At 39.9% G+C, this 25,114-nt stretch overlaps 1 protein-coding gene across 1 annotated transcript; it reads right to left on the bottom strand.

Moving 5' to 3' along the window:
• Window positions 1–3,307: 3,307 nt before the first annotated feature.
• LOC103716373 (beta-carotene isomerase D27, chloroplastic-like) lies at window positions 3,308–25,106 on the bottom strand. Its single transcript, XM_026808192.2, has 7 exons — window positions 24,517–25,106; window positions 23,627–23,766; window positions 20,888–20,980; window positions 19,698–19,759; window positions 19,163–19,269; window positions 3,794–3,883; window positions 3,308–3,705 (listed from the first exon to the last, which is right to left on the bottom strand). The coding sequence occupies exons 1-7, from the start codon at window positions 24,776–24,778 to the stop codon at window positions 3,665–3,667; spliced, it is 795 nt and encodes a 264-aa protein (XP_026663993.1). The 5' UTR covers window positions 24,779–25,106; the 3' UTR covers window positions 3,308–3,664.
• Window positions 25,107–25,114: the final 8 nt, after the last annotated feature.

The raw sequence follows: 25,114 nt of genomic DNA on the forward strand, positions 1-25,114 counted from the left end.
TAGGAAGAAGAGGACTCCTGTTCGGAGTCCGATTCTTCCTCTCCACATGCACGGGCCGTGAGCCCTTGCTCACATGGGCTTGCGGGCCAATTCATGTGCAGGCGGATCAGGCCCTCACAGTTTGAGGAAAAAAATTGATCCTTTCAATCAAACATTAGCCCTTGCATATTTTCTGAAAAATAATTATAAGCATTTAAAACTCTACTGAGTGTAGCTCTCAGGCTGTTAGTAGTATTTTTAAAAGATAGCTAAAATTGTGATTTGAAAATTGTATTGGAAAAAAGCATTTTATTAAAGTCTTTTTTGAAAATAATATGATGTGGTTAAATACAAAGGGTGAGACAAGGTGGTTGACATATCCAAATCTTATGGGTATTAGTCATTGTCCCAAGAGCTTTATTTTCTCTCCTTATGCAAGTTGTTAACAAGTATACTTCAAAGGTACATCTGATTCTTGGCTTGGTCTGGAAAATCTTCTAGTGCAACTTGAGCATGTGAAACTCCATGATTAACAACTCTTTCAATATGTTTAGAAGGCAAAAGTTATAGAAGAATAAAATGGTAAAAAAATAAAAGAAAAGAAAAAAGAATTCGAGAGAGAGGGAAAAGCAATAGAGCATTTCTGCAAGATAGGTGGAACCATCAATATTGAAATCATAGCTGGGAAATTATAGACAGCTATGGTTGATGCGGGCTATTAACAGCTAGACTCAGTTGACAACCCATCAAATAGGTCACAAAAGGCTAGTCGCCAATGAAGATTGCAGTTAACTCATTCTTTATACCAAAGAAAGTAAATCTAGGCAAATGAGAGTTCGCATACATATACATAGCATGCATGACTTGCTCGTGCTCGCAATTGAGCTCGTGTCGCACATAGCATGTCATGTTGGCCAAGCTAAGTCTTGTGCATGCTTGTGTGATTTTTATCCAAAAATCTATGTGCTCAAGTGTAATAGTTGAAGAAGTAACAAATGTAAGAAAACTTGAATTTAGACTTTAAGAGACAACAGTAACTTAAAAGGTTGTGTTATTTAAGTCATGTGGTATTTCCTTTAACTCAAAAGGTTGTGGTATTTCCATTTGGTATGACTTTATTTAGTTTTCATTTCTTTTTTAAAAAATAGATGGGCATTAAAGTGCTATTTCTCATGCCTCAGCTGTTAAGGGCCAACATAGTATGTAAATTATAATATACCATGTTGACATCATGCATGAACAAATAGAAAGATGGAGAAGACTGCCTTGAGATATATAACAAGCACACTGAGAGATAATATGAGAGTATTCTTTTGTCAAGTTATTTTTTTTTTGTTGCCTCTTAGTGCTAAATAGATAATTTTGAACACTAAAACTAGTTTTTGGGATGTGGTAATTGGCTCCTGGCCAGGCTGGATTAGTGTCTCTCCACAGCCTGCTGATGCTGCCCATCCATCCTTGAGATGCACTCTAGGAGCCTTAAGATGAATATCAGTTGTATTCAAAGATGGCAGGTATCCCACAGCATCTCCATGGAGAATGATTGGCATTGGCAGCCAGGGAAACTCTCACCATTTTTGGTGCCCATCTATATAAACTATATCATTATAAGTAACACTAATATATGTATTCATTGAGCAAGTAATAACTAAGAGAAAAAGTTCAAAATAGATGGAGATTCAGTAGATGAAAATTGATATTTGAACCACCTAGATCATATAATTGATTTCAAGTATATCTTATAATGTATTTATGTGCAGTCCAATAATGAATCGACTCAAATCCGGTTATATTATGCCATTACAATGTGCTAGATGTGGAAAATAATATGGGTATGTAGTGATATAGGCCTTGTGTATAGTTCATAGGGATGGTGCACCATGATATGGCACTGTATGGCTTGAAATTGGGCTCAGACCTCAGACTAGTAAGACCCAATCGAGTGCAACCCATTTGGACTTTGGGCTGGACTGGTTGAAATTTAGAGTCAAATCTCTGTTTAGTGTTTGCTCTGAATCACCCATGATATGGCCCTAATTCAGCCTAACTTGACAGTGATTTGGAAATGGAACTTGTGGTTTCATTATTGACCCTAACCAAAAAGCACCAGGCTCAAGCCAACTTCCATATGAATGCACGAATGGTTTATAAATTGTCCACGTACTTTCAGAGTGCATCATTATGTAGAAAATTTTTGCACCATCTTAAAGTTTAAGTTTTGGTTTAATGGCACACATATTCAGCAAATTTATAGAATTTTGGTGATCTCATTTCAATTATTTCCATAAGAAAAAAGATGTAAGAGGATTTGTCATTAAAACAGTTCATGTAGTGAGCAATGAGGAATTTTGTGCACTTACTTCTGGTGACAAAAAAAAAGAAAAGAAAAGAAAAAGAGAAACAAAATGACAGTCACACATGCTTATAAAATTTAACCTTCACCTTAAACTAAACACAAAATTATCTTGCATTGTAAATATACTTGAAACCAAACTTGACATTGTTATTAAATCTAAACTTACGGACTCGAATTAACCAATTCATATGATGGTTTGGTACGACTGAAATATGAATCGAAATTGATACAAGGCATTTGAATTTGGGTTAATCAAATCTCTCACCCAACATTTTTTTTTGGGTAATTATTCGGTCAATAGTCTGCTCAATGGATGAAACATTAGAACTGACACATAACACCTCCTCAAGTTAATTTAGACTTGGAGCAAGTTTAGGACAATTTTCTATGGACCTCAATTTTTGAGATTCTAGTCTCATGATCTATATCTCCTAGGATATTCTACTTCTACAAGATGTTTTTAGCATCTAGAACCTAGAAAATTCTAAGACACCAGGGTATTATTGAGATTTGACTTCTCCACTGATAAGTAGTGCATATTCTGTGTAAAAGACTGAAACTGGGTCTAGCTTGCTAACTTAAAGCTTTTCTTAGATTGGATCCAGCTGTTGGAACTGCATGAGTGAGTGAGAGAGAGAGAGAGAGAGAGAGAGAGAGAGGCAGTGTGCCTCTGCTCCACTTGAATCCTGATATTGAAGAATAAGATCTTGTTGAAAATTTAGTGGAGCATATCAGTCACCTCAAAACCCTAGAAGTACAACAGTCTCTGTTTTGGAGGATCCCATAATGGCTCTCTTGATAACTGGGACCAAAGCTGAGCGACCACCAGGGCCAATGTAAAATGACCTGCACAAAGTCTAACATGAGTTTCACCAATATATAATTGGGTGATGGCAGTGATGAGAAGAATATTTGGTCATGATTTATAAGATGATTTTTTTTTTTTTTACTGCAATGAGATATCACTCTGAATCTTATATTCTTCCGATCCTGCACAGAGTCATGCATGCATGCATGCATGCTTATGGAGGTGTGTGTCTGCATTGAAGTGCATCTCTGCATCACATGACTGTTTTAGTAGCGTGAAGGAACTTCTTCACTAACTTTGGGTGGCAAAGGTGGTTTATCTGGGAAAGATGCTCTTAGGCCTTGTGCTGACAATAAGAAGTCAGTAATTATACATCACAACTGCTGTTGACCAATATCTGCCTATTAAAACAATTAACTAAAATTAATTGCATTTTGCCCTAATGGCATTGGTCATTTCAATATCTTTATCATTTCTTGCTCATACATAATCCTGGTGCATCATAACCCATCCAGAACAGATTAACTGGAACATTTCACACCATGTGTTTGCTTTGCTATGCCTGCGAAGAACAAGGAGAGCATTAAACACCTAGAAATCAAGGAGTGAATCTCTTTTACTTGTCTGGGTGCTAGAATTAGTGGCATTACATGATGTACGGTAGCAAGGTTGCTTCAGTGCTGGATCATCTTCTGGAGGATTCTGGCCAAAGATCATCTCACAGCTCATATCTTCAAAATCTGAAATTTACCAAGAATGGCCTCATAATTTATTTGGTGCACTCCGCATTACTTGTGGACTATTCTAGTGATCATCTTTAGCTAACTGCATAAATGCAGCCAGAAAGCATTTCAATCTAGGTACACCATCTCAGTACACTATCTCGGTACCAAGTCATGTACTGGAGCCACTCTATTACTATGTCAGTAAACCTGGTATGAGGTCTGGAAATGATATTATACGGTATGTTCTGTACAATCCAGTTCAGTACAGTATGGCGAACCTTGATTTCAATCTTTGTGATCTTTAAACTACAACATGTCTATCACTGGTTTGCTGTTTAGATATATATACTTTTAATCTCCTCAGCAGTTCTGCAACTAGGGAGAATGGTGATATATTTATATTAAATTTAGAACAAAATGAATTATAGCTTAAGATGTTTGGAGGAGATCAAGTTGAATTGTACGCATAATAAGTCATAAGATCTGTTGAAAACTTTGTCAAAGTTAATTACTTTTGGCTTTGAATGATGAGAGGTTTTACATAATTGTTCACAAAATTAGCCTCTGAAGTATATTAGCAGTGAAGTTATTTTTGACTTTATTCAGGGGAAGTTACAATTTTCCCTGAAGTTCTAGTGATCTTCTTATCACTAGTCAATTTATGACAATGACAATGGAAGTTTTTTACCATGTACAACTTCATGGTAATTCCCTTCACTGTGCACACAAGTAATTTTAGACTGCTAGCAGCTAGAAAACTTTGGCATGATTTGAGTCTTAATTGAACTGCATTTACCTGTATGATACATGTATTACACAGTTCCATAATGACCATTTTTTCAATAAACTGAATCATAAGTTGTCTTACTTGGATCACATACAAGATAAGTACTCTATATCCATAGATACATGTACATGATTGAATGCATGCATGTCATTCAGAGCTCATACTAACCATGAAAGTGCTTGTAATGAGTGAGATCTGACAGTATTGGGAGACAAGCATTTGGGGATGTTGGCTTGTCAATGGAGCGCACATTGAAGCAAATTAATAAAAAAATATATTTCCCAACACTTGATGGAAATCAGTGGAATAAAATGGTTGCTGCCTGGAATGTTCTACACTCATTTGTAGGACTGGAGGCAGACCTTTGCTTTGGCACAAACATGAACAAGCTGATGTGAAATATCTTACACTCACTGCATGGATCTCAGTTCAATCTATACTGTTCCCCAAGTGGTTGTTTTGTGGCCCTCACCTTGCAAAGGCATCCTCAAATTTATGAATAATGATGCATATACTGTTCAAATAGCCTAACTTTCTCTTGATGTACCGTAGAAACCATGGTTCGCCATACCGGCTCGAATCGGACAGTACGGAATATACTATACCTACCGGTATCCGGTACAGATGGCAATATTGACACTCAGTACACAAAAAAGATGTTGTACCATATTCTACTGATACAGTGCTAGTGTAGCACCAGTACGGGTTCCGGTACCGAGGCGGTAAACTTTGGTAGTAACGTAATCCTAGTTTTGATAAAATTTTTGAAGACTTCATTTGAAGTACCAAAATTTGTGTATATTTTGCCACTTCGTGCCTTCAGAAATCGACCGGTTCATAATAAAGATCTCAAAGCACGGAAGAATATTCTGGTTAAAGGTTTTGTTTTAGCATTATAGCTCCACTTGAACAGTGTTTTTGCTATTAAGTGCTATTTTTATAGGTTTAATTTTTACTGGTTGGTTGTTTTAGTAGTGCTTTATGGAATTGTAGTTGAGTTGTTCCCTTTGGGTTAGTTTTGGTTGAGACCTTAGATGTCAGATATTTGCATTCTATTTTTCTTCTTTACAGCACTATTCAAGTAGTCGCATATAATGATCACTTCAGATATCATCCAGTGGATCTAATTGGATTGGCTCTAATTAGACCACTAATGGGCTCCAAAATTTGTTGCCAGATTGAACCCATATGGTCCCGGGGGATGCACGAATGCCATGGGTTCCGGTTCACTGGATCTATTGTCACACCATTGCACTACAGAAAATCTAAGCTTTTCCGACGATTTTTTTTCGACGCTAGGGAGAAGCGTCGGAAAATTTTGGTTCAGCGCCAAACTTTACCGACGCTTCTAAAAAGCATCGGTAGATCTTCAGAATCGGCGACGGTTAAAAAGCGTCAGTTGGCCAAATCCCCTCACAATCGCTCGTCCCCCTCTCCTTAGTCATCCTTACTCTCTCGATCGATGCCCTAGCTACCCCTGCGTTGACATCAATCTCTTCTCTCCTCTCCTTCATCAATCTCTCATTCACCACCTCTTGTCTCCTCTCCTCTCCTCCTCCTTCCGGCGCCGACATCAATCCACCACCTCCCCCCGCTCTCTCACCTCCATCTCGAGCCCCGATCAGCGTCCTCCGTTCCGCTTCCTCGCCGCCGTCGACCTCGTCCTCGTCTAAGGTAAGCCTCCTCCTCCTCCTCTTTTTAAAGCGTTGTCGGAGCGATATCTAGGGTTTTGAGAGAGTTCCGGTGACAAATCTTTTGGTGGTAATGGGAAGGGGGAAAGCTTCTGTTGCCCAGATAGACAACCCAAGAGGGGGGGTGAATTGGGTTTTAAAATAATTTGGGTATTTAAAACGATGTGGATAAGTAATTAAAACTAGTGTAAGTTATTTAATTAATTACTATGTGCTGTGAGTGATATGAAAGGAAGAAGAATAGAGACACGCAATCACAAACACCAAGTTTTATAGTGGTTCGGAGCTAACCCTTGCTCCTACGTCCACTCCCCAAGTCTCACTTGGGAATTCACTATAACCCCCTTGGATTACAGCCGGTTGTTTTCCAAGCTCACAACCAAACTTGTTATTTTACGAGCTCACAACGAACTCGGTCGGTTTTCCCAGGCTCACCGACTAGAACCACCCCGATTGTTTTCTCGGGATCACAATCGAACCCTTACACACGTTGGTTTTACACTCGGCTCACCAACCAACGTCAAACCCCTTGATTCAGTCCCCCGATTGAACCAAGCAAATACAATGTGTAAATAAAAAGAAGAAACAGAAAAATACAGCTTCTCAAAAGCAGATAAAAGACAATATGAACAATAAATGAAGTTAAGAAGCCTCAAACGCTTTTAGGTTGGAGAAGAGGAATGGCTTCTTAAACTTCTGGTCTCCTCTTGAGTGAGTAGTCGACTTGAATGCAGGAGGAGAAGGCTTTAATTGCTGGGAAGATGTAGGTGGATGCAGTAAATGCAGATCTTCCTCTTTTTCGTTGAAGAACACGTTGCAGAGCTTGAATGCTTGATTAGTTGGAGTGGAATAGTTCTTCTCTGCCTTGCTACAGTCTTCTGTGGATATTTAAACCAACCCCCACGGAAACTAGCCGTTAGAGAGCTTTTTCTGCCCGTTCTGCACACTCTGCGCACCCTGACAATGTGTCCGTTGGTGGGTTAGAGTCGACTCGCGCGATCAGGAGTCGACTTGGCTGTAGCGGGAGTCGACTCAAGCTTTTCCGGAGTCGACTCGGCAACTGTTCCAAATTTGAATTAAAGTTGCCTTCACGACTGGGAGTCGACTCGTCTTGACCTGGAGTCGACTCGCCAACTTCTGGAGCTGACTTGGCAATTTCGGAGTCGGCTCATCCACTGAAGTCCGTGGATCCAATTTTGAATTTGATCCACTCGAGTCGACTCGACTGTCCTGGGAGTCGACTCGAATCTCAGAGCCCGAACTCCCGATCCTCTGTCTTTTGGCTCGACTTCTTCGGAGTCGACTCGGCTCTCAGTTTCCGAAACTTGGTCTTCTGCCTTTTTGATGTGAAACTGTCTTGGAGTCGACTCGAGCTGTCTGGGAGTCGACTCGAATCTCAGAGGCAGTAACTTGGTCTTCTGTCTGTTGATGGTCGCGGAGTCTTGGAGTCGACTCGCGTATTGCGGGAGTCAACTCGAATCTCAGAGTCAATAAAATGCTCTCTAACTTTTTCTTTGTGTACCGCTGAGAGTCGACTCTTGCTTTCTTTGGAGTCGACCTGCCAACCATCGGAGTCGACTCGCGTTCCACTGGAGTCGACTCGAATCTCAGACCCGAAAACTGCTCTCTGACTTTTTCTTTGTGTTCCTCTTGGAGTCGACTCTTACTACCCTGGAGTCGACTCGGTGAACATCGGAGTCGACTCGCGCACTTTGGGAGTCGACTCGTTGATAGGTTCTGAGTTGAAGCTTTCTGTTCTTCTGTCTGTTCTCAGTCGGAGTCGACTCGTACTGATCTGGAGTCGACTCGAGCTCGTGCCAGTGAACTTGATACGCTTGGAGTCGACTCGTGATACTCTGGAGTCGACTCGAGTCTCAGACTTTGGTTCAGGCTGATTTCTTAACTTATCCAAAATACTATGAACCAAGTCTAGAGACACGTAGACAGGATTTTCACTGAAACACTTAATTGAATTCATTAGTAAACAAGAATTATACTCAAATGCTTTGAGCTCATCAAAATCAAATGGGGTTTTAATCAATCACTCCACAATCTCCCCCTTTTTGATGATGACAAAACATTGAGTATATGTAAAGTGAATTGCACAATAAACAATGAAATAAAATCCATAAATGAATTCAAATATCTGGTAATTTAATTTATCCAAGCTTGAAAGGAGTGAAACAATAAATTTCGGAGTCAAAGCTCCCCCTTTCATTTGGAATTATATAAGCCTTCATATCATGCAATCAATTGTTTGGCTTATATATGTTTAATAATTTAGCTTGCTTAAAATTCAGATTCTCCCCCTCAACATATGCATTCTACTATGTTTTGATTCTCTGAATTTCCTTTTAATGCTTTGAAGTTTATGAACTGAAATTTTTAGTTTTTAGAGGGAAAATCTGTCAATTTGTTCTTGAGTAGGATTCAGCTAATCTCCGAATATCCCTTGAATAGATTCTGGAGATTACTCCATTAGGAGCCCCAAAAGAGAGATAATGAGCCTCGAGGTACCGAATCCACTAAGAACAAATTTGTGTGTTTTAAGAGTTTATCTTTTTATTGATTTTCATTGATTCCTTTTACATATTTTATGCATATTTCTCCCCCTTTTACATATTTTATACATATTTTTCCCCCTTTTTGTCATCATATCAAAAAGGAGGTAATCAAAACACACAATCAAACATAAATCAAAAGGCACAGTATTGAAGAAAAATGCGGCTACTCATTGTATTAATTTGTATGTAAGTACATTTCAGAATACAATAAGTAACGTAAAGCAATACATGTCAAAGCAAAATACAAAAAGTAGCTACGGTCTCCTCGAGGATGTAGCTCCTCCTCTCGAGGATGTATCTCCTCCTCTCGAGGATGTGGCTCCGCCTCTCGAGGATGTGGCTCCTCCTCTCAATCTGTTCTCCTCCATGAGGAGGGTGACCGCATCTGTAAGATGCCCGAGCTGAGTGATGATGGATGAGGTGGCCCTGCTGTGTGTAGTGGAGAGCTCAGTCACCGACGTCTGAAGTGTATCCAGCTTGTCGATGAGCACATTCGACAAGCGCTCGGCCCCCTGGGTGGTGGTGCTCATGTCCTTCCGGATGTCATCGCGCATCTTCCGAGTGATGCCCGTGACCTCACTCATACTGGAGGACTGACCCTGGACCAAACTCCGGACATTGTAGATCTCTTCCCGTACATGAGCCGTCATGTCAGTCACGGCTGTCAAGGAAGGGACCAACTGAGAAGATACGGGTGCAGAAGTGGGAGCAGGCACCGAACCTCGGAGCTCCTGGAGCAGATCTCGGACTATCTCCTGCCGCAGCTCCCGGAGCTGCTCAGACGAGATCCGGACCTCCATAGGCTGAGTGGGTGGAGCTGAGGAGGAGGGTCCGGCGGAGGTGGTAGGAGCAGGAGGAGTGGATGGAAGGTCTGGATGGTCTGGAAGGTCTGGGTAGTCTGAATCGGGCTCAGGACTGGGGGAAGGTCTGGTGGTCTGGAAGGTCTGGGTAGTCTGAATCGGGCTCAGGACTGGGGGAAGGTCTGGTGGTCTGTGAGGTGAGGGACGACTTCCTAACCCAGATCCCCTCTCTCTTTCGAAACCCCATCCTGTGTAGGGTCCCTGCACGCGTGCGATCAGTCCATCGCAATGCGCGAAAGGGCTCCCCCTCAGGAATGGGAATCTCGTACTCCCTAAACAGAAGGGTGAATATCATGCCGTATGGGAGGGTGAGCCTAGGTCTATCTAGGGGCTCACACATATACCTATAGATGAGTTTGGGAAAGTTGATCGGGGTGTCCTGAAGAATATAAAATATAAGAGCTAGGTCTCTCTCATTTACAAAATCAAATCTCCCTGTCTTAGGGAAGATGGACCTAGACAGTATACTCAAAAGGATTCTCACCTCAATCGGAAGTGAGCTAGCAGAAACCTCGTCTAGAGGTGACTGGGGTGGATGCCCTAGAACGGCCGTAAGGGCCTCAACCCTGTCCTCAGGGTGTGTGGGAGCCACCCCTACTAATGGAAGGTGGAGGATGTGGGCAATAAGATCCTCCGTAACAAACAGAGGGACACCGGCTACTGTGCCCTCGATACCCCCATCTCCCCGATGGACGGTACCATAGAACTCTCTAACAAGGCCAGGGTAAGTGGGGAGATCTAAAGTGAGGAAGTACTCTAATCCCTGTGTCCTAAGCCTATCACCTATGGTGAACCCTTCCCGGGAGAGATAGTCGAAGTCGACATATCTCCCGGTGGTGACGGCCTTCCCGGCCAATGGCCTCGCGGGAACCGCCCTAGGCGGGGAACGAGCCGGAGGTGGTTGCCTCGCGGGATCGTGCCGCGCCTTGGAGCGCCGCTCGGGACCGGCCTCGGGTCGGGACCTCTTCCGGACAACGGTCTTACGCGGCATTATGACCTAGACGGAATGAAAAACCTAAAGGACGGAGAAAGGTCGACGGAGGAGGCTTGGGACCGACCGGGGGCGACCTAGGAAGGGATGAAAAACCGAAGAACCGGTGAAAGATCGACGGAAAAGGGGTTGGAGACGATCGGGGACGACCTAGGAGTCGGCTCTAGGGCTTTTGAACAGTGGCGGCTTGAGAGAAAAGTGTTTTCGAAATGACAAATCTAGGGTTAAAAAGTCGGATCTCGACTGCGAGTCGACTCCACTGAGTCGCGAGTCGACTCGACCTCGAGTCGACTCCAGAATATGCGCGAGTCGACTCTCCTTATGCGCCTGTAGACTTCGAGTCGACTCCCGACTATATGCGAGTCGACTCCCCCTCTGCTGCCATCTTTGCGAGTCGACTCCCGCAAATGCGCGAGTCGACTCCCCCTTAGGAGCCGACTCTGAAACTTACTCGAGTCGTCTCTAACCTTGGCACGCACCTAAAAATCATGCTATAATCGTGCCAAATGAGGGAAAAACACTAAAGTATGATCTGATTTGATGATTATTGAAAAGAAACTCTATTTTAACCACAATCTAGTCATCAAAATCAATGAATCTAGTGGAAACCACCACTAGGATGGATCAATCACTCCTAATCCCCTCCTAAGCACACTAAACCTCTCTTCACTTAGGGGTTTTGTAGAAATGTCTGCTAATTGATTATCAGTACAAACAAATTGGAGTGTCACATCACCATTCAATACATGATCTCTTATGAAGTGATGTCTTATCTCAATGTGTTTAGTTCTTGAATGTTGAATTGGATTTTTAGTTAGATTAATGGCACTTGTATTATCACAATTAATGGGAATTTTATCTTGTTTAATGCCATAATCTTCTAATTGTTGTTTAATCCACAAGATTTGAGCACAACAACTCCCGGCTGCAACATATTCAGCTTCAGCAGTAGATAATGCAACCGAGTTTTGTTTCTTGCTAAACCATGAGATAAGATTTTCTCCTAGAAATTGACACGACCCACTGGTACTTTTTCTATCAAGCTTACATTCAGCGAAGTCTGAATCTGTGTATCCTATTAAGTTTAGGCTAGATTCTTTAGAGTACCATAGCCCTATGTTCTTAGTTCCTATTAAGTATTTAAAAATTCTCTTAACTGCAGCTAGATGTGATTCTTTAGGATTAGCCTGATATCTAGCACACATGCAAACACTAAACATAATATCAGGTCTACTTGTAGTAAGATACAATAAGGATCCTATCATACCTCTATAAAGTTTTTGATCTACAGATTTACCTGATTCATCTTGATCTAATTTACATGATGAGCTCATGGGGGTGCTGATTGACTTGTTTCCCTCCATATCAAACTTCTTGAGCATTTCCTTGATATACTTGGCTTGATTGATGAAGATGCCTCCTTCAGACTGTTTGATTTGAAGCCCGAGGAAGTAGTTCAGCTCTCCCATCATGCTCATCTCAAACTCACTCTGCATCAAATCAGCAAATTCTTCGCAGAGGCGATTGTTAGTAGCACCGAAAATGATATCATCAACATAAATCTGTACTAATAACATATCTTTGTTTTGCTTTTTCAGAAATAGGGTTGTATCTACATTTCTCCTAGAGAATTCATGTTCTAATAGGAATTTGCTAAGTCTCTCATACCATGCTCTAGGTGCTTGTTTTAAACCATAAAGTGCTTTGTTCAGTTTATATACATGATTAGGGTATTGATGATTTTCAAAACCAGGAGGTTGTTCTACATATACCTCCTCATTAATATACCCATTTAAAAATGCACTTTTTACATCCATTTGAAAAAGTTTGAAGTCCTTAGAGCATGCATATGCTAATAATAGTCTAATAGCCTCAAGTCTAGCTACAGGAGCAAAGGTTTCATCAAAATCTATACCTTCTTCTTGATTATAACCCTTTGCTACTAGTCTAGCCTTATTCCTTATAACAATTCCATTTTCATCAAGTTTATTTTTATAAATCCATTTCGTGCCTATAATAGGATATTCAGAAGGTCTCTCTATTAGATTCCATATCTTGTTTCTAGTAAATTGGTTTAATTCTTTTTGCATTGCATTTATCCAATTTACATCATTTTCGGCCTCTTCTATGTGTTTGGGCTCAAAGTGTGAGACAAAAGCTAGATGGTTATTTAAATTTCTAAGGGATGCTCTAGTCCTAACCGGTTGAGATGGATCATCTAGAATTAGTTCCTTAGGATGCCCGTGAGCATACCTCCAAGCTTTAGTTAGCCCATGATCCACAATAACCTCTTGGCTTGATGGTGCTCCTTCACTCAACTTTTGATTATCATCTTGTAATGCCATCTCATCTATCTTTTCTTCAAGAATTTCAACATCATCATCAAAATTAACTTTCTTACTAGAGGAGATGTCACTAGAGTCATCAAATACAACATGTATAGATTCTTCTATAACTAAGGTTCTTTTATTAAAGACTCTATAGGCTTTACTAGTTGTAGAGTAACCTAAGAATATTCCTTCATCCGATTTAGAGTCAAATTTACCTAGATTATCTTTCCCATTATTATGAACAAAACACCTACATCCAAAAACATGAAAGTAATTAACTTTTGGTTTTCTGTTTTTCCACAGTTCATAAGGTGTTTTCTTTATGATGGGTCTTAATAAAACTCTATTTAATATATGGCAAGAAGTATTAATGGCTTCTCCCCAAAAGTACTTAGGGAGGTTACTTTCACATAACATAGTTCTAGCCATTTTCTCTAGAGTCCTATTTTTCCTTTCCACAACTCCATTTTGTTGTGGTGTCCTAGGTGCAGAAAAATTATGGATTATCCCCTTTTTACTACAAAATTCCTCAAATGACTGATTTTCGAATTCAGTTCCATAGTCACTTCTAATGGCTATGACTGAAGACTCTCTAGCATTTGTTACTTCCTTATGGAACTTCTTAAAAACAGAAAATGCTTGATCCTTATGTGCTAGGAACATGACCCATGTGTACCTAGAGTAATCATCTACAATAACTAGACCATATTTATTTCCACCTAGGCTTGTTGTTCTAGTTGGTCCGAATAGGTCCATGTGTAATAATTCTAGAGGCCTAGAGGTAGAGACACATTTTATGGATTTAAATGAGTTCCTAGATTGTTTGCCAAATTGACATGCTTCACATATTTTGTTCTTTTCAAATTTTAATTTTGGCAAACCTATCACGGAATCTCTTTTAACTAGTTTAGTTATTGTGTCCATGCTTGCATGACCTAACTTACGGTGCCATAACCAACTAGCATCATTATCTTTAGTTTCATTAACAACTAAACATTGGTTATGTTTTGCAAGATCTTCTAGGTCAACAACATATACATTTCCACGTCTAATCCCTTTAAAAACTAAACTATTGTCATTAGGGTTTGTTATAATGCATAGTGATGGTTTAAACATAACATCATATCCTTTATCACATAATTGACTAATGCTTAACAAGTTATGCTTAAGACCATCAACATATCTAACATTATCTATAAAAGTTGAAGGGGTGATTTGAACTTTACCAATACCAATGATGTGACCTTGGTTGTTGTCTCTAAAAGTCACAGCACCTCCCTTCTTAGCTTCAAGGGTGAAAAATTGATCCTTATCACCCGTCATGTGCCTTGAGCAGCCACTATCCAAATACCAGCAGTTTTTGTTGACCTTGGCTGCAAGACACTCCTACACAAGCAAATCATGTCAACTTAGGTACCCAAGTTTTCTTGGGTCCTTCATGGTTAGTCAAGTTGGTTCCTTTTGGAACCCATACCCTTTTAATTTTTCTTCTTGATTTACCTTTCCTAAAATTACACACATTTGCTTTATGACCTATAGTTCCACAACAAAAGCAGGTTATTTTCTTAGTTTTAGTTTCCCTAGCTTTAACAAAGAAGTTACAAAGAAGTTTTTGTTTATTTCTTGGTTTATATCCTAAACCCGCTTTATTAAATACTGCTCGTTGACTATTGAGTATCATATTTAACTTTTCAGAACTATATGTAAATTTTTCAACTAAGGGTTTGTATTTGTTAAGTTCTTTAGTTAGTGTTTGATTTTCTGTTTTTAGATCATTTAGTTTGTTTGTTAGATCCTTGTTTAAGATTTGTTTATGGTTTTTAAATTCTGAAAATTCCTTAGTTAGTTTTTCATTATCTTTAGTTAAGGTATTAGTCTTTTGAGTTAAAAGTTGGTTGCTTGTCTTAAGTTCTATATTTTCTTTGGTGATTAAATCCTTATCCTTAACTAATTTATCGTATTTATGTAGGTATGATTGATTAGTTATTTTTAGTTCTTTATTCTTAAGATTTATTGCCTTATATTCTATCATTAATTCATTAAAAGCATCATAAAGTTCATCAAATGTAAAATCAAGCTGTGTTTCGGAAGTTACCTCATTTTCATTGGCCATGAAGCAGAAATTGGCCTTCTCTTCTTGTTCTTCATCCGATGATGAAGATGATGTGTCGGAGTCCGATAGGGTGGTGACAAGGGCTTTCTTCTTCTTGTACTTGCTGCCCTTCTTTAGTAAGGGACACTCAGCTCTGATGTGTCCCGGCTTTTTGCACTCATAGCACCCAATCCCCTCATTTTCCCTTTCCTTACCTTTGTCCTTGCGGTAGGAATTTGAGGGGCCTCTCCTTTGATGATAAGCCTTCTTGTGGTTGATGAATTTTTTGAACTTGCGCACAAGAAGTGCCTCACCATCATCTTCCTCATGTTCTTCTCCTTCACTGCTGCTACTGCAAGATAATTCCTTGTTAGATGAAGTAGATTTTAGAGCTATTACCTTTTTCTTGTGGGAGGACTCTTCCTCGTTGTGTTGCTTCATGGTTAGCTCGTGCGTCATTAAGGATCCAAGAAGCTCCTCGAGTGGTAATTTGTTCAAGTCCTTGGCTTCTTGGATTGCCGTCACTTTAGCTTCCCACGACCTTGGTAGACACCGAAGGATTTTCCTGACAAGCTCACTGTTAGTATAGTTCTTGCCAAGGCTTTTTAGGCCATTGACAATGTCAGTAAACCTAGTGAACATGCTAGTGATTGTCTCATTAGAATCCATTTTAAATAGTTCATACTTATGAACCAATATATTAATTTCGGATTCTTTAACTTGATTTGTGCCCTCATGGGTCACTTCAAGTCTATCCCAGATCTCTTTTGCAGAGTTGCAAGTAGAGACCCTATTGAATTCATTTCTGTCTAAGGCACAGTAAAACACATTCATAGCTTTAGAATTTAGTTGTGCCTTTCTCATGTCATGTTCATCCCAATCCTTTTCTAATTTGGGTACCGTGATACCCTCTACATATGTGGATGGGATGTATGGGCCATTTACTACAATGGTCCACATCTCATAGTCTTGGGCTTGGATGAATATTCTCATCCTAGCCTTCCAGTATGAGTAGTCGGATCCATTAAAGAAAGGGGGTCTTTGGGTGGACTGACCCTCAATATGGGAAGATCCAAATGGGGTTGTCATTTTGATCTTTTAACTCTTGGGTGGAAGAGTTTAGGCTCTGATACCACTTGTTGCCCAGATAGACAACCCAAGAGGGGGGGTGAATTGGGTTTTAAAATAATTTGGATATTTAAAACGATGTGGATAAGTAATTAAAACTAGTGTAAGTTATTTAATTAATTACTATGTGCTGTGAGTGATATGAAAGGAAGAAGAATAGAGACACGCAATCACAAACACCAAGTTTTATAGTGGTTCGGAGCTAACCCTTGCTCCTACGTCTACTCCCCAAGTCTCACTTGGGAATTCACTATAACCCCCTTGGATTACAGCCGGTTGTTTTCCAAGCTCACAACCAAACTTGTTGTTTTACGAGCTCATAACGAACTCGGTCGGTTTTTCCAGGCTCACCGACTAGAACCACCCCGATTGTTTTCTCGGGATCACAATCGAACCCTTACACACGTTGGTTTTACACTCGGCTCACCAACCAACCTCAAACCCCTTGATTCAGTCCTCCGATTGAACCAAGCAAATACAATGTGTAAATAAAAAGAAGAAACAGAAAAATACAGCTTCTCAAAAGCAGATAAAAGACTATATGAACAATAAATGAAGTTAAGAAGCCTCAAACGCTTTTAGGTTGGAGAAGAGGAATGGCTTCTTAAACTTCTGGTCTCCTCTTGAGTGAGTAGTCGACTTGAATGCAGGAGGAGAAGGCTTTAATTGCTGGGAAGATGTAGGTGGATGCAGTAAATGCAGATCTTCCTCTTTTTCGTTGAAGAACACGTTGCAGAGCTTGAATGCTTGATTAGTTGGAGTGGAATAGTTCTTCTCTGCCTTGCTACAGTCTTCTATGGCTATTTAAACCAACCCCCACGGAAACTAGCCGTTAGAGAGCTTTTTCTGCCCGTTCTGCACACTCTGCGCACCCTGACAATGTGTCCGTTGGTTAGAGTCGACTCGCGCGATCAGGAGTCGACTCGGCTGTAGCGGGAGTCGACTCAAGCTTTTCCGGAGTCGACTCGGCAACTGTTCCAAATTTGAATTAAAGTTGCCTTCACGACTGGGAGTCGACTCGTCTTGACCTGGAGTCGACTCGCCAACTTCTGGAGCTGACTTGGCAATTTCGGAGTCGGCTCATCCACTGAAGTCCGTGGATCCAATTTTGAATTTGATCCACTCGAGTCGACTCGACTGTCCTGGGAGTCGACTCGAATCTCAGAGCCCGAACTCCCGATCCTCTGTCTTTTGGCTCGTCCAGTCTTGGAGTCGACTCGAGCTTCCTCGGAGTCGACTCGGCTCTCAGTTTCCGAAACTTGGTCTTCTGCCTTTTTGATGTGAAGCTGTCTTGGAGTCGACTCGAGCTGTCTGGGAGTCGACTCGAATCTCAGAGGCAGTAACTTGGTCTTCTGTCTGTTGATGGTCGCGGAGTCTTGGAGTCGACTCGCATATTGCGGGAGTCGACTCGAATCTCAGAGTCAATAAAATGCTCTCTGACTTTTTCTTTGTGTACCGCTGAGAGTCGACTCTTGCTTTCTTTGGAGTCGACCTGCCAACCATCGGAGTCGACTCGCGTTCCACTGGAGTCGACTCGAATCTCAGACCCGAAAACTGCTCTCTGACTTTTTCTTTGTGTTCCTCTTGGAGTCGACTCTTACTACCCTGGAGTCGACTCGGTGAACATCGGAGTCGACTCGCGCACTTTGGGAGTCGACTCGTTGACAGGTTCTGAGTTGAAGCTTTCTGTTCTTCTGTCTATTCTCAGTCGGAGTCGACTCGTACTGATCTGGAGTCGACTCGAGCTCGTGCCAGTGAACTTGATACGCTTGGAGTCGACTCGTGATACTCTGGAGTCGACTCGAGTCTCAGACTTTGGTTCAGGCTGATTTCTTAACTTATCCAAAATACTATGAACCAAGTCTAGAGACACGTAGACAGGATTTTCACTGAAACACTTAATTGAATTCATTAGTAAACAAGAATTATACTCAAATGCTTTGAGCTCATCAAAATCAAATGGGGTTTTAATCAATCACTCCACAGCTTCTCCTTCGTATGCAGCGAGTCTGGCGCCGACGCTACGAGCGCCCCAGCCTCTGCCGCTCCCAGGAGAGGTAGAGCTCTGCAGCCGGCGGACATGGGTATCCCCATCTCGTCGACCTCTTCCCTCTTGCCCTAAATCTAGGTCTAAGTCTTTTCTTGGATCCGATCGCAGGATGGACCTGGCTTGGTGGGCGGAGATCCGGCGGTGCTCGTGGATGGCGGGTCTCGGTTCGGATGCTAGATGCTTCTCAGTAGGTTCTTCCCTTCTTTTCCTCTTCTTTTACCTCTATTCCCCACTTTCTTCCCTTCTCAGATGCTAGATGTTAGATGGTGGCCTTAGGATCTCCACTTTATTGGCTTCGAAGCCGAGGTGAGGGTGGCCGCTGAGGGATCAAGCTCCGGCTCGTCTCCATCTTCGTCTTCGTCCTCGCCGGTGGCTCGTTTACTGAAGAAAATTATTTTTAAAAAAATTTTAAGGCTAAAGCGACGCTTATAAGCATCGGCTTTGAGGCTTCTAGCGATGCTTTTAAAGCGACGCTAAAAATCGACCTTTTACAATGCTTTTCAAAAGCGTTGGAAAAAACTTTTTCCACTCAGGTATCACCGACGCTTTGGCGATGCTTCGGGCGGATCTTTACCGACGCTTAAAGGATGTAAAAAATGCCGGGAAAGATCACTTTTTCTGTAGTATTGGTTCACATTGTACCATTTTTTCCCTTAGAACCACATGATTAGTGGAGTCCAACTTGATCGATTGGATTTTTTGAGTACTCTGACTATGTATATGTATGTCAAAATATTTGAATTTTTTTTGTGTGTCTAATTGAAGTTAAAACATTTGAATGTGACAGGAGCAGAAGCTTACTTGGAACCATGTTGATAGGCATCCCAAGTGAATCTTTGATGAACCTCTGAGATGGAATCTTGCATAGGTTTGTACACATCCCTACACAATTGGTGCTCTCCAACAACCTACAAAACAGAAGCAGAACAGAAATAATACAAATGCCAAACTAACTAGTCCTCTTTTTCCTATTGTTATAGCATTAAGAGGAGCATAGCCTATTTTGAACCTGCCATTCCTCTCCAAACCGGTCAGGGTTCAAAGACCGCAGGCATTAGAGCAGCTAATTAACTCCCTGAATCCCAATTTTTTCTAGGATAACAGATTCCTTTTAAATTGAGATTGCAGAGATCATTGGACTGCTTTGGTGTTTCACATCTTCTCCTTCCTCTCTCTTAATGCCAATTTCCAACCATCAGTAGTTATACTTTCCCCCAAAAATAGCAGCAGTAGTTTATCATAATGCATAGCTCATGCGAACATCAAAATATACTGCAGTGTCTGCATGCAGTGAAAGAGAGGCATGTGTGGGTAATAGAAAGGTCTTAAAGAGTACCTGCATTTATAGATGTAGACTACACTCTTCTCTATTTTTCCTTGGACTTCTGATTCCCTCACCTTGTTCAAAACATCACCACTCATATCAAAATCGATGCAGCCACTATAAAAATCAATATGTGTGTGTATTTATGCATGCATGTAATTTTGTCCATTTATAAGATATGTAGACTTAAGTAAATTATCTCTTTATTTCTCTGTCTCTCCTTGAAATTTCAACTTCTATATTATAATTGAAGATATGTATGTATATGAATGTACATAATTATGTTATATGTAAGCATATGCAAATGTTGATACCATATTTCTAATATTTTTATGAATCTGATTAGATTATTTTGATATGATAATGTACTAGAATCTGTTTACCATATTGTCGAGAAATATTGATGGCGATTACATCAATATCATTTTTTTTATATAAAAACATCTCTATTGATACTAAGATTTATGTGAATATAGGAAAAGTCATACATGTAATGCTTCTAGAATTTGTTTGGATACTATGTTTAACTATAATTTTCTCTTTAACACGTATGAATATGTTATGATTTGATTGAGTGTAACTTTTGAACAGATATGTTAATTTGGAAGACATTTTCTGAAAAATATAATTTTAGTGGCTTTGAAAATCAAAGAAGCAAGGTCGTATAACAATTTTTCAGGTCAAGTTGTGTAACTCTTTTTTTAGTGGTGAATTTTATCTTTCTATATAGGCATAATGTTAGAATATTCTTTATTGGTGTAAAATTTGGTAATAGTATGATGCTAAATTCATTGACATGGATCATGTTACTTATGCTATAAAAATTTCATTAATTATATACCCTATGTATTATCATAAATATCTTTTAATGGTTGAAGCTTAATTCACTTGTAAGCCATCTTCCTCATATTTTTCTTCTAATTTCTAAAAGGAAATTGTTTTTTAATGTTTCGAGGCAATGGCAACAATTGAATTTAGGACATCTTTATCATGGCTTTTCATAGCACAATCAAAAATCTAGCTGCAAATTAAGTAATAACAAATTTAGCAACAATATTATCAATAAGTTAAAAAAAACTATTACATTGCTAGGATTAACTCCTGGCCTATACGTCAATTACAATGTATTGACCTCTAATTTCTTAAATAATGGCGTAATAAATTCAATATCTACAAATTCAAAGAGCATCAAGTTGATGTACCTCACATCGTCCAACTAGCCAAGAGAAAAATATTGTAGTGAATGTAGCGAAGTATTCCCTTGAAAATTTTGATGATGGCAATACAAACTTTATCTGAAACACAAGGGATTCACAATTTTGTTAGTGATATAATATTAACCTATGAAAAGCTTTATAAAACTATTGTTGTTTTTTATACAAGGATTCCAATTGTCTTGTCTTAAGAATTGTCAGCAACTGAAACTTGTTTCTTGGAGTTTTCTGTAAGGATTCCAATCCCAACTGAAGGTTTTTTTTGCCTCTCATCATGTTTTCCATAAACCTTTTCCCCTTTATATGATAGGTCATGATACGCTTCACATGCATGGATAACTAGCCCCGGTTTGGAGCTCCTAGAAGTCCCCCAATCCGAAAAAAACAAAGGCAGATTTGAAGATGGACAAACCTATTTGATGCTTGATATCCTGTAAGCTATGTTCATGAGCCAGCTTATGTTTGGCTCAAAATTCAGGATAAGTTTGGCTCCATTGGTCAGCAAGCAAGCGGAGTTAACTCACATTGATTAAACAGAAAGTATATATGTTTATGTAAAATATATTATTTCAATTATTATCTTATATATATATATATATATATATATATATATATATATATATATATATATATATATATGTATGTATATATTTGTATGTTTGTATGTATATATCCATCCATCCCTCTGTCGTACGGAGGAAGGATATAGAGATAGGCTGGACATCGTCGCATCAGAGTGGCAATTTCGTGCGTGCGTGCGTGTGCGTGGAGAGAGAGAGAAAGAGAGAGAGAGAGAGAGAGAGAGAGAGAGAGAGAGAGAGAGAGAGAGAGAGAGCGCAATAAGCTACTCAAGCCTAACCATCCTCTCATAACAACAAAGTTGGAATTCATCAAGGATGAGAGCGTGATAGTGCCACCCAAATTTTGTATCTAAATCTCACTCTACTAATAGTGGCACGTGTGGGGATGCACGCTCCACCATCCATTTTTTTTTTTGAGAGTATGCACGATCCACCATCAATCTTTTTCCATGTTGATGACCCGAGAGAAAAGGTGGATGGGTGTATCCCGCCCATTTCCTTCCATCTTTTCAATAAATATGATTTGCCAAAATTCATCTACTTGGTGTCGTCCTAGAGGAAGATATTATAATGGGCATGGTACTCTAGTGAAAAGAGAACATTGACACTATAGCATGGTCCATTATGTAGACAGGATGTCTAGCTGGGGACAACAATTTATAACTCAATTCAACAACCAAATCTACAAACAATCCACTTTATGTAAGTTCAAAGTTTCACACAAATAAGTTTGGATCATAAACAAATTAATCTTTCTAGACTCATTTATTAGATGGATCAAGCTTAAGTTTATACTTTAGACCCGTTTAATCCATTTCGACCTACTTAACGGTTAGATCAGATCATGTCTCCACTCATTTAACCTATTTAAGAGTTATTTAATGTGTCTAAAACTTTCTTAACCTGTTTCTATCCCTTATAACCCGACCCGCCGAACCTATTCAGGTTATTTAAATATGGTAATTTGTTAAAAACACATATAACGTGTTTAACCTGATTCGACTTGTTTAGTAAATAGATTATGTGAGTCGGTTTGCATTACCTGTTTAATAAATACATTGAATTCAGGTCTGAATTTTTGACTTGCTTAATAAATATATCACATATAGTTCAATAAATTTTTCAATTGATCTGCATTCGACCCAATCCGTACCTTATTCGACCTGATGAGTTGCCACCCCTATCATGTCTTGCCTATGAGCTTGCAGTTGAATTAAATTTTCGCTATGCAATAGCTCAAGATCAGCCGTCCACAATGCAACACCCAAAAGGTACAAACTTGTTATGTACCTTTTTGTGAGTCCTTGAATCTGCATCGAGATACATGCAAAACATAATTTCAGTATTCTTATGAGGATCTATGTGGGTATATATTTAATCTCATATGACTATGTTCTGAGTAGATCTTGAATATTTATATAGGGCCAATGGATCAAATAACACCTTTCGGTTAGTCTTTTTGGGTGAGATCCTCAGTTATGACAATGATATCAGAGCAGATCCGAGTCGTAGTTTATGTGGACTAGGAAACAACTGTAGCATGGGTTCATGGGGACTGACCACGAGTTGATCGTGGTGCTTATGATTAGATTTGAATGGATTTGAATCTTTAACCTGATGAGAATGCGAGGATATTAGGGCTTAAGCGGGGGTGCCTATGTGGAATAGAAAACACCGCAGCACGGATTCATAGAAGCCGATCACGAGCTGATCATGGTGTTTATGATTATATTTGAATAGATTTGAACCTTTATCCTAGCGAAGATGCGATGGCTTAAATGGGAGAGTATGTGAAGATTCGTGCAGGCGTGTGCATAGTCCCACACTGGTTATGTATTGAATAGATCTTAGATACTTATATAAAATTAAAGAACCTAAATAGTTTTTTTTGACTAGCTTTTTTGGATTGGATCATGATGAAATACGTTGTATGTGCCTCATGTTTTGGCACATACCACCATATCTGTCCAAGGATCCGCCTGCATAGGCCACCAAATGGTTCCATGCACGTCGAACCCAGCGGGCCCAACCTGCTACGGCGTACGGGTGCTGTTAAAAATCTTTCTAAAACTGCCACAGAGGCAAGCAAAGTTACCGTATCAACTTCATTATTAGATCTTTGACTTTAGCAAAAGGCAGGACTTGCCATTTTTAGCATGAACCCCGGAAAGGCCTTGTTGAGTGCTTGGATCACCAGCTCCTGCTGTCTCTTGGCATCATAGCTCCTCATGACCATGCTTGCCGCCTCCACTAGACTTTCATACCCTTTCTTCTTGTTCCTCATCCCTGCGAAAGTATAATTTATTAGTAGACTCTCTAAGCAAATAAGAATTTATATAAGGAATTATAATTAATTATAACTATAGTTATAATTATTTTGGATGAGAGAATTCTTAATTATGAACCTTTACTATATCTTTCTACCCTTTTTTAACGCAATCCATTAAAAAAAAATTGAGAAAATTATCCCAGACTTTTGTGATCTTTCATTTAAGATGAACTGTCATTTGAAATTCTCAATACTGGTGCATGCTGCTAGACGTTTGAAAGCTTGACATGGTGGGACCTAAATTCTCCCGAAGAAAAAGAAAATGATGGAAACTAAGACTGTAGTAACTTTGGTTTGTATTACGGCCATTATTAACGGTTATAATCTATAACAGTGGATATAAACCAAAACTAGTATTTTCTTTCAAATAACTTGACATTGTTGTCTTAAGAGAGAGAGAGAGAGAGAGAGAGAGAGAGAGAGAGAGACTAGACATCGTTTGCCGACAAATTCACATCACTGCTAAAACAACTGCTGCAACTGTTAACAGTGATAGTGTCGTCATAATGTGGACTCAAAAACTATAGAAAATCCATAATAATTAACGTTATGAAGATATTTAAAGAAACATGGAAACAATCAAGAGCTTTCCTTCTTTTAGTTTCATGGTTGTCGTAATTTAGATATATACTGCCAACTTGATTTGCAGGGAGTTGTTATCATCATGTCACCAAAATAATTTAACCAAAAATCCATGGCAGGCAAACCTGTGGTTACTTGGAGCATCTCCGATAGGTGGTGGATGGCGAGACGGTCGAACCAATTGTCTTTGTAGACTGTCTTCTCCTCCACTGGTGCCGCTCCACCAACCACCTTCTTGGGCTCAACCATCACTGCGACGACCGAAGAAGGTGGTTTCAGCTTGAGGGCCGGCACCGGGTGGCCTGACTCCGTCCGTTGCACCAGTTTCCCCTTTGTTGGAAGAGCTCTAAGCCCCCCGTAGGGAAAAAGGAAAAGACTGTATCCCATATGAACTAGATGTCTGAGAGAGAGGGGGTGGGGTGGGGATCGGTACCAGTTTTTCTTTTCCCTGTAAAAGAGAGAGGCTAGTTTATAAACAAGTTTGTGCAATGGTTTTAATATAGAGAGGACTCTAGGTAAGTATGTAAACAAGTTTGTGTATGGTTTTAATATAGAGAGGACGGAAGAGAGAGAGTGAGAGAGAGAGAGGGGGGTGGGGGGTGACTGTGGAGGGTGTTATTTTATATACTAGTTTGTGTATGGATTTAACATAGAGAGGAGGGTGGGGAGAGGGAAGGGGAGAGAGAACAAATGAGGTTTAGGAGCATATCCGAGAAGGGGGTT

This window comes from Phoenix dactylifera, chromosome 11, assembly GCF_009389715.1.
Source record: "Phoenix dactylifera cultivar Barhee BC4 chromosome 11, palm_55x_up_171113_PBpolish2nd_filt_p, whole genome shotgun sequence".
NCBI classification, from domain to species: Eukaryota; Viridiplantae; Streptophyta; class Magnoliopsida; order Arecales; family Arecaceae; genus Phoenix; species Phoenix dactylifera.

Excerpts from the sequence above, each read along its gene's own strand:
- LOC103716373 (XM_026808192.2), bottom strand. The coding sequence starts at position 24,778 with ATGGGATACAGTCTTTTCCTTTTTCCCTACGGGGGGCTTAGAGCTCTT. Across the intron at positions 20,981-23,626 it reads CGGGGTTCATGCTAAAAATG|ATAAAGTTTGTATTGCCATC; the intron begins GCAAGTCCTGCC and ends CTTGTGTTTCAG. Across the intron at positions 3,706-3,793 it reads ACCTTGCTACCGTACATCAT|GCATAGCAAAGCAAACACAT; the intron begins GTAATGCCACTA and ends TGTTCTTCGCAG.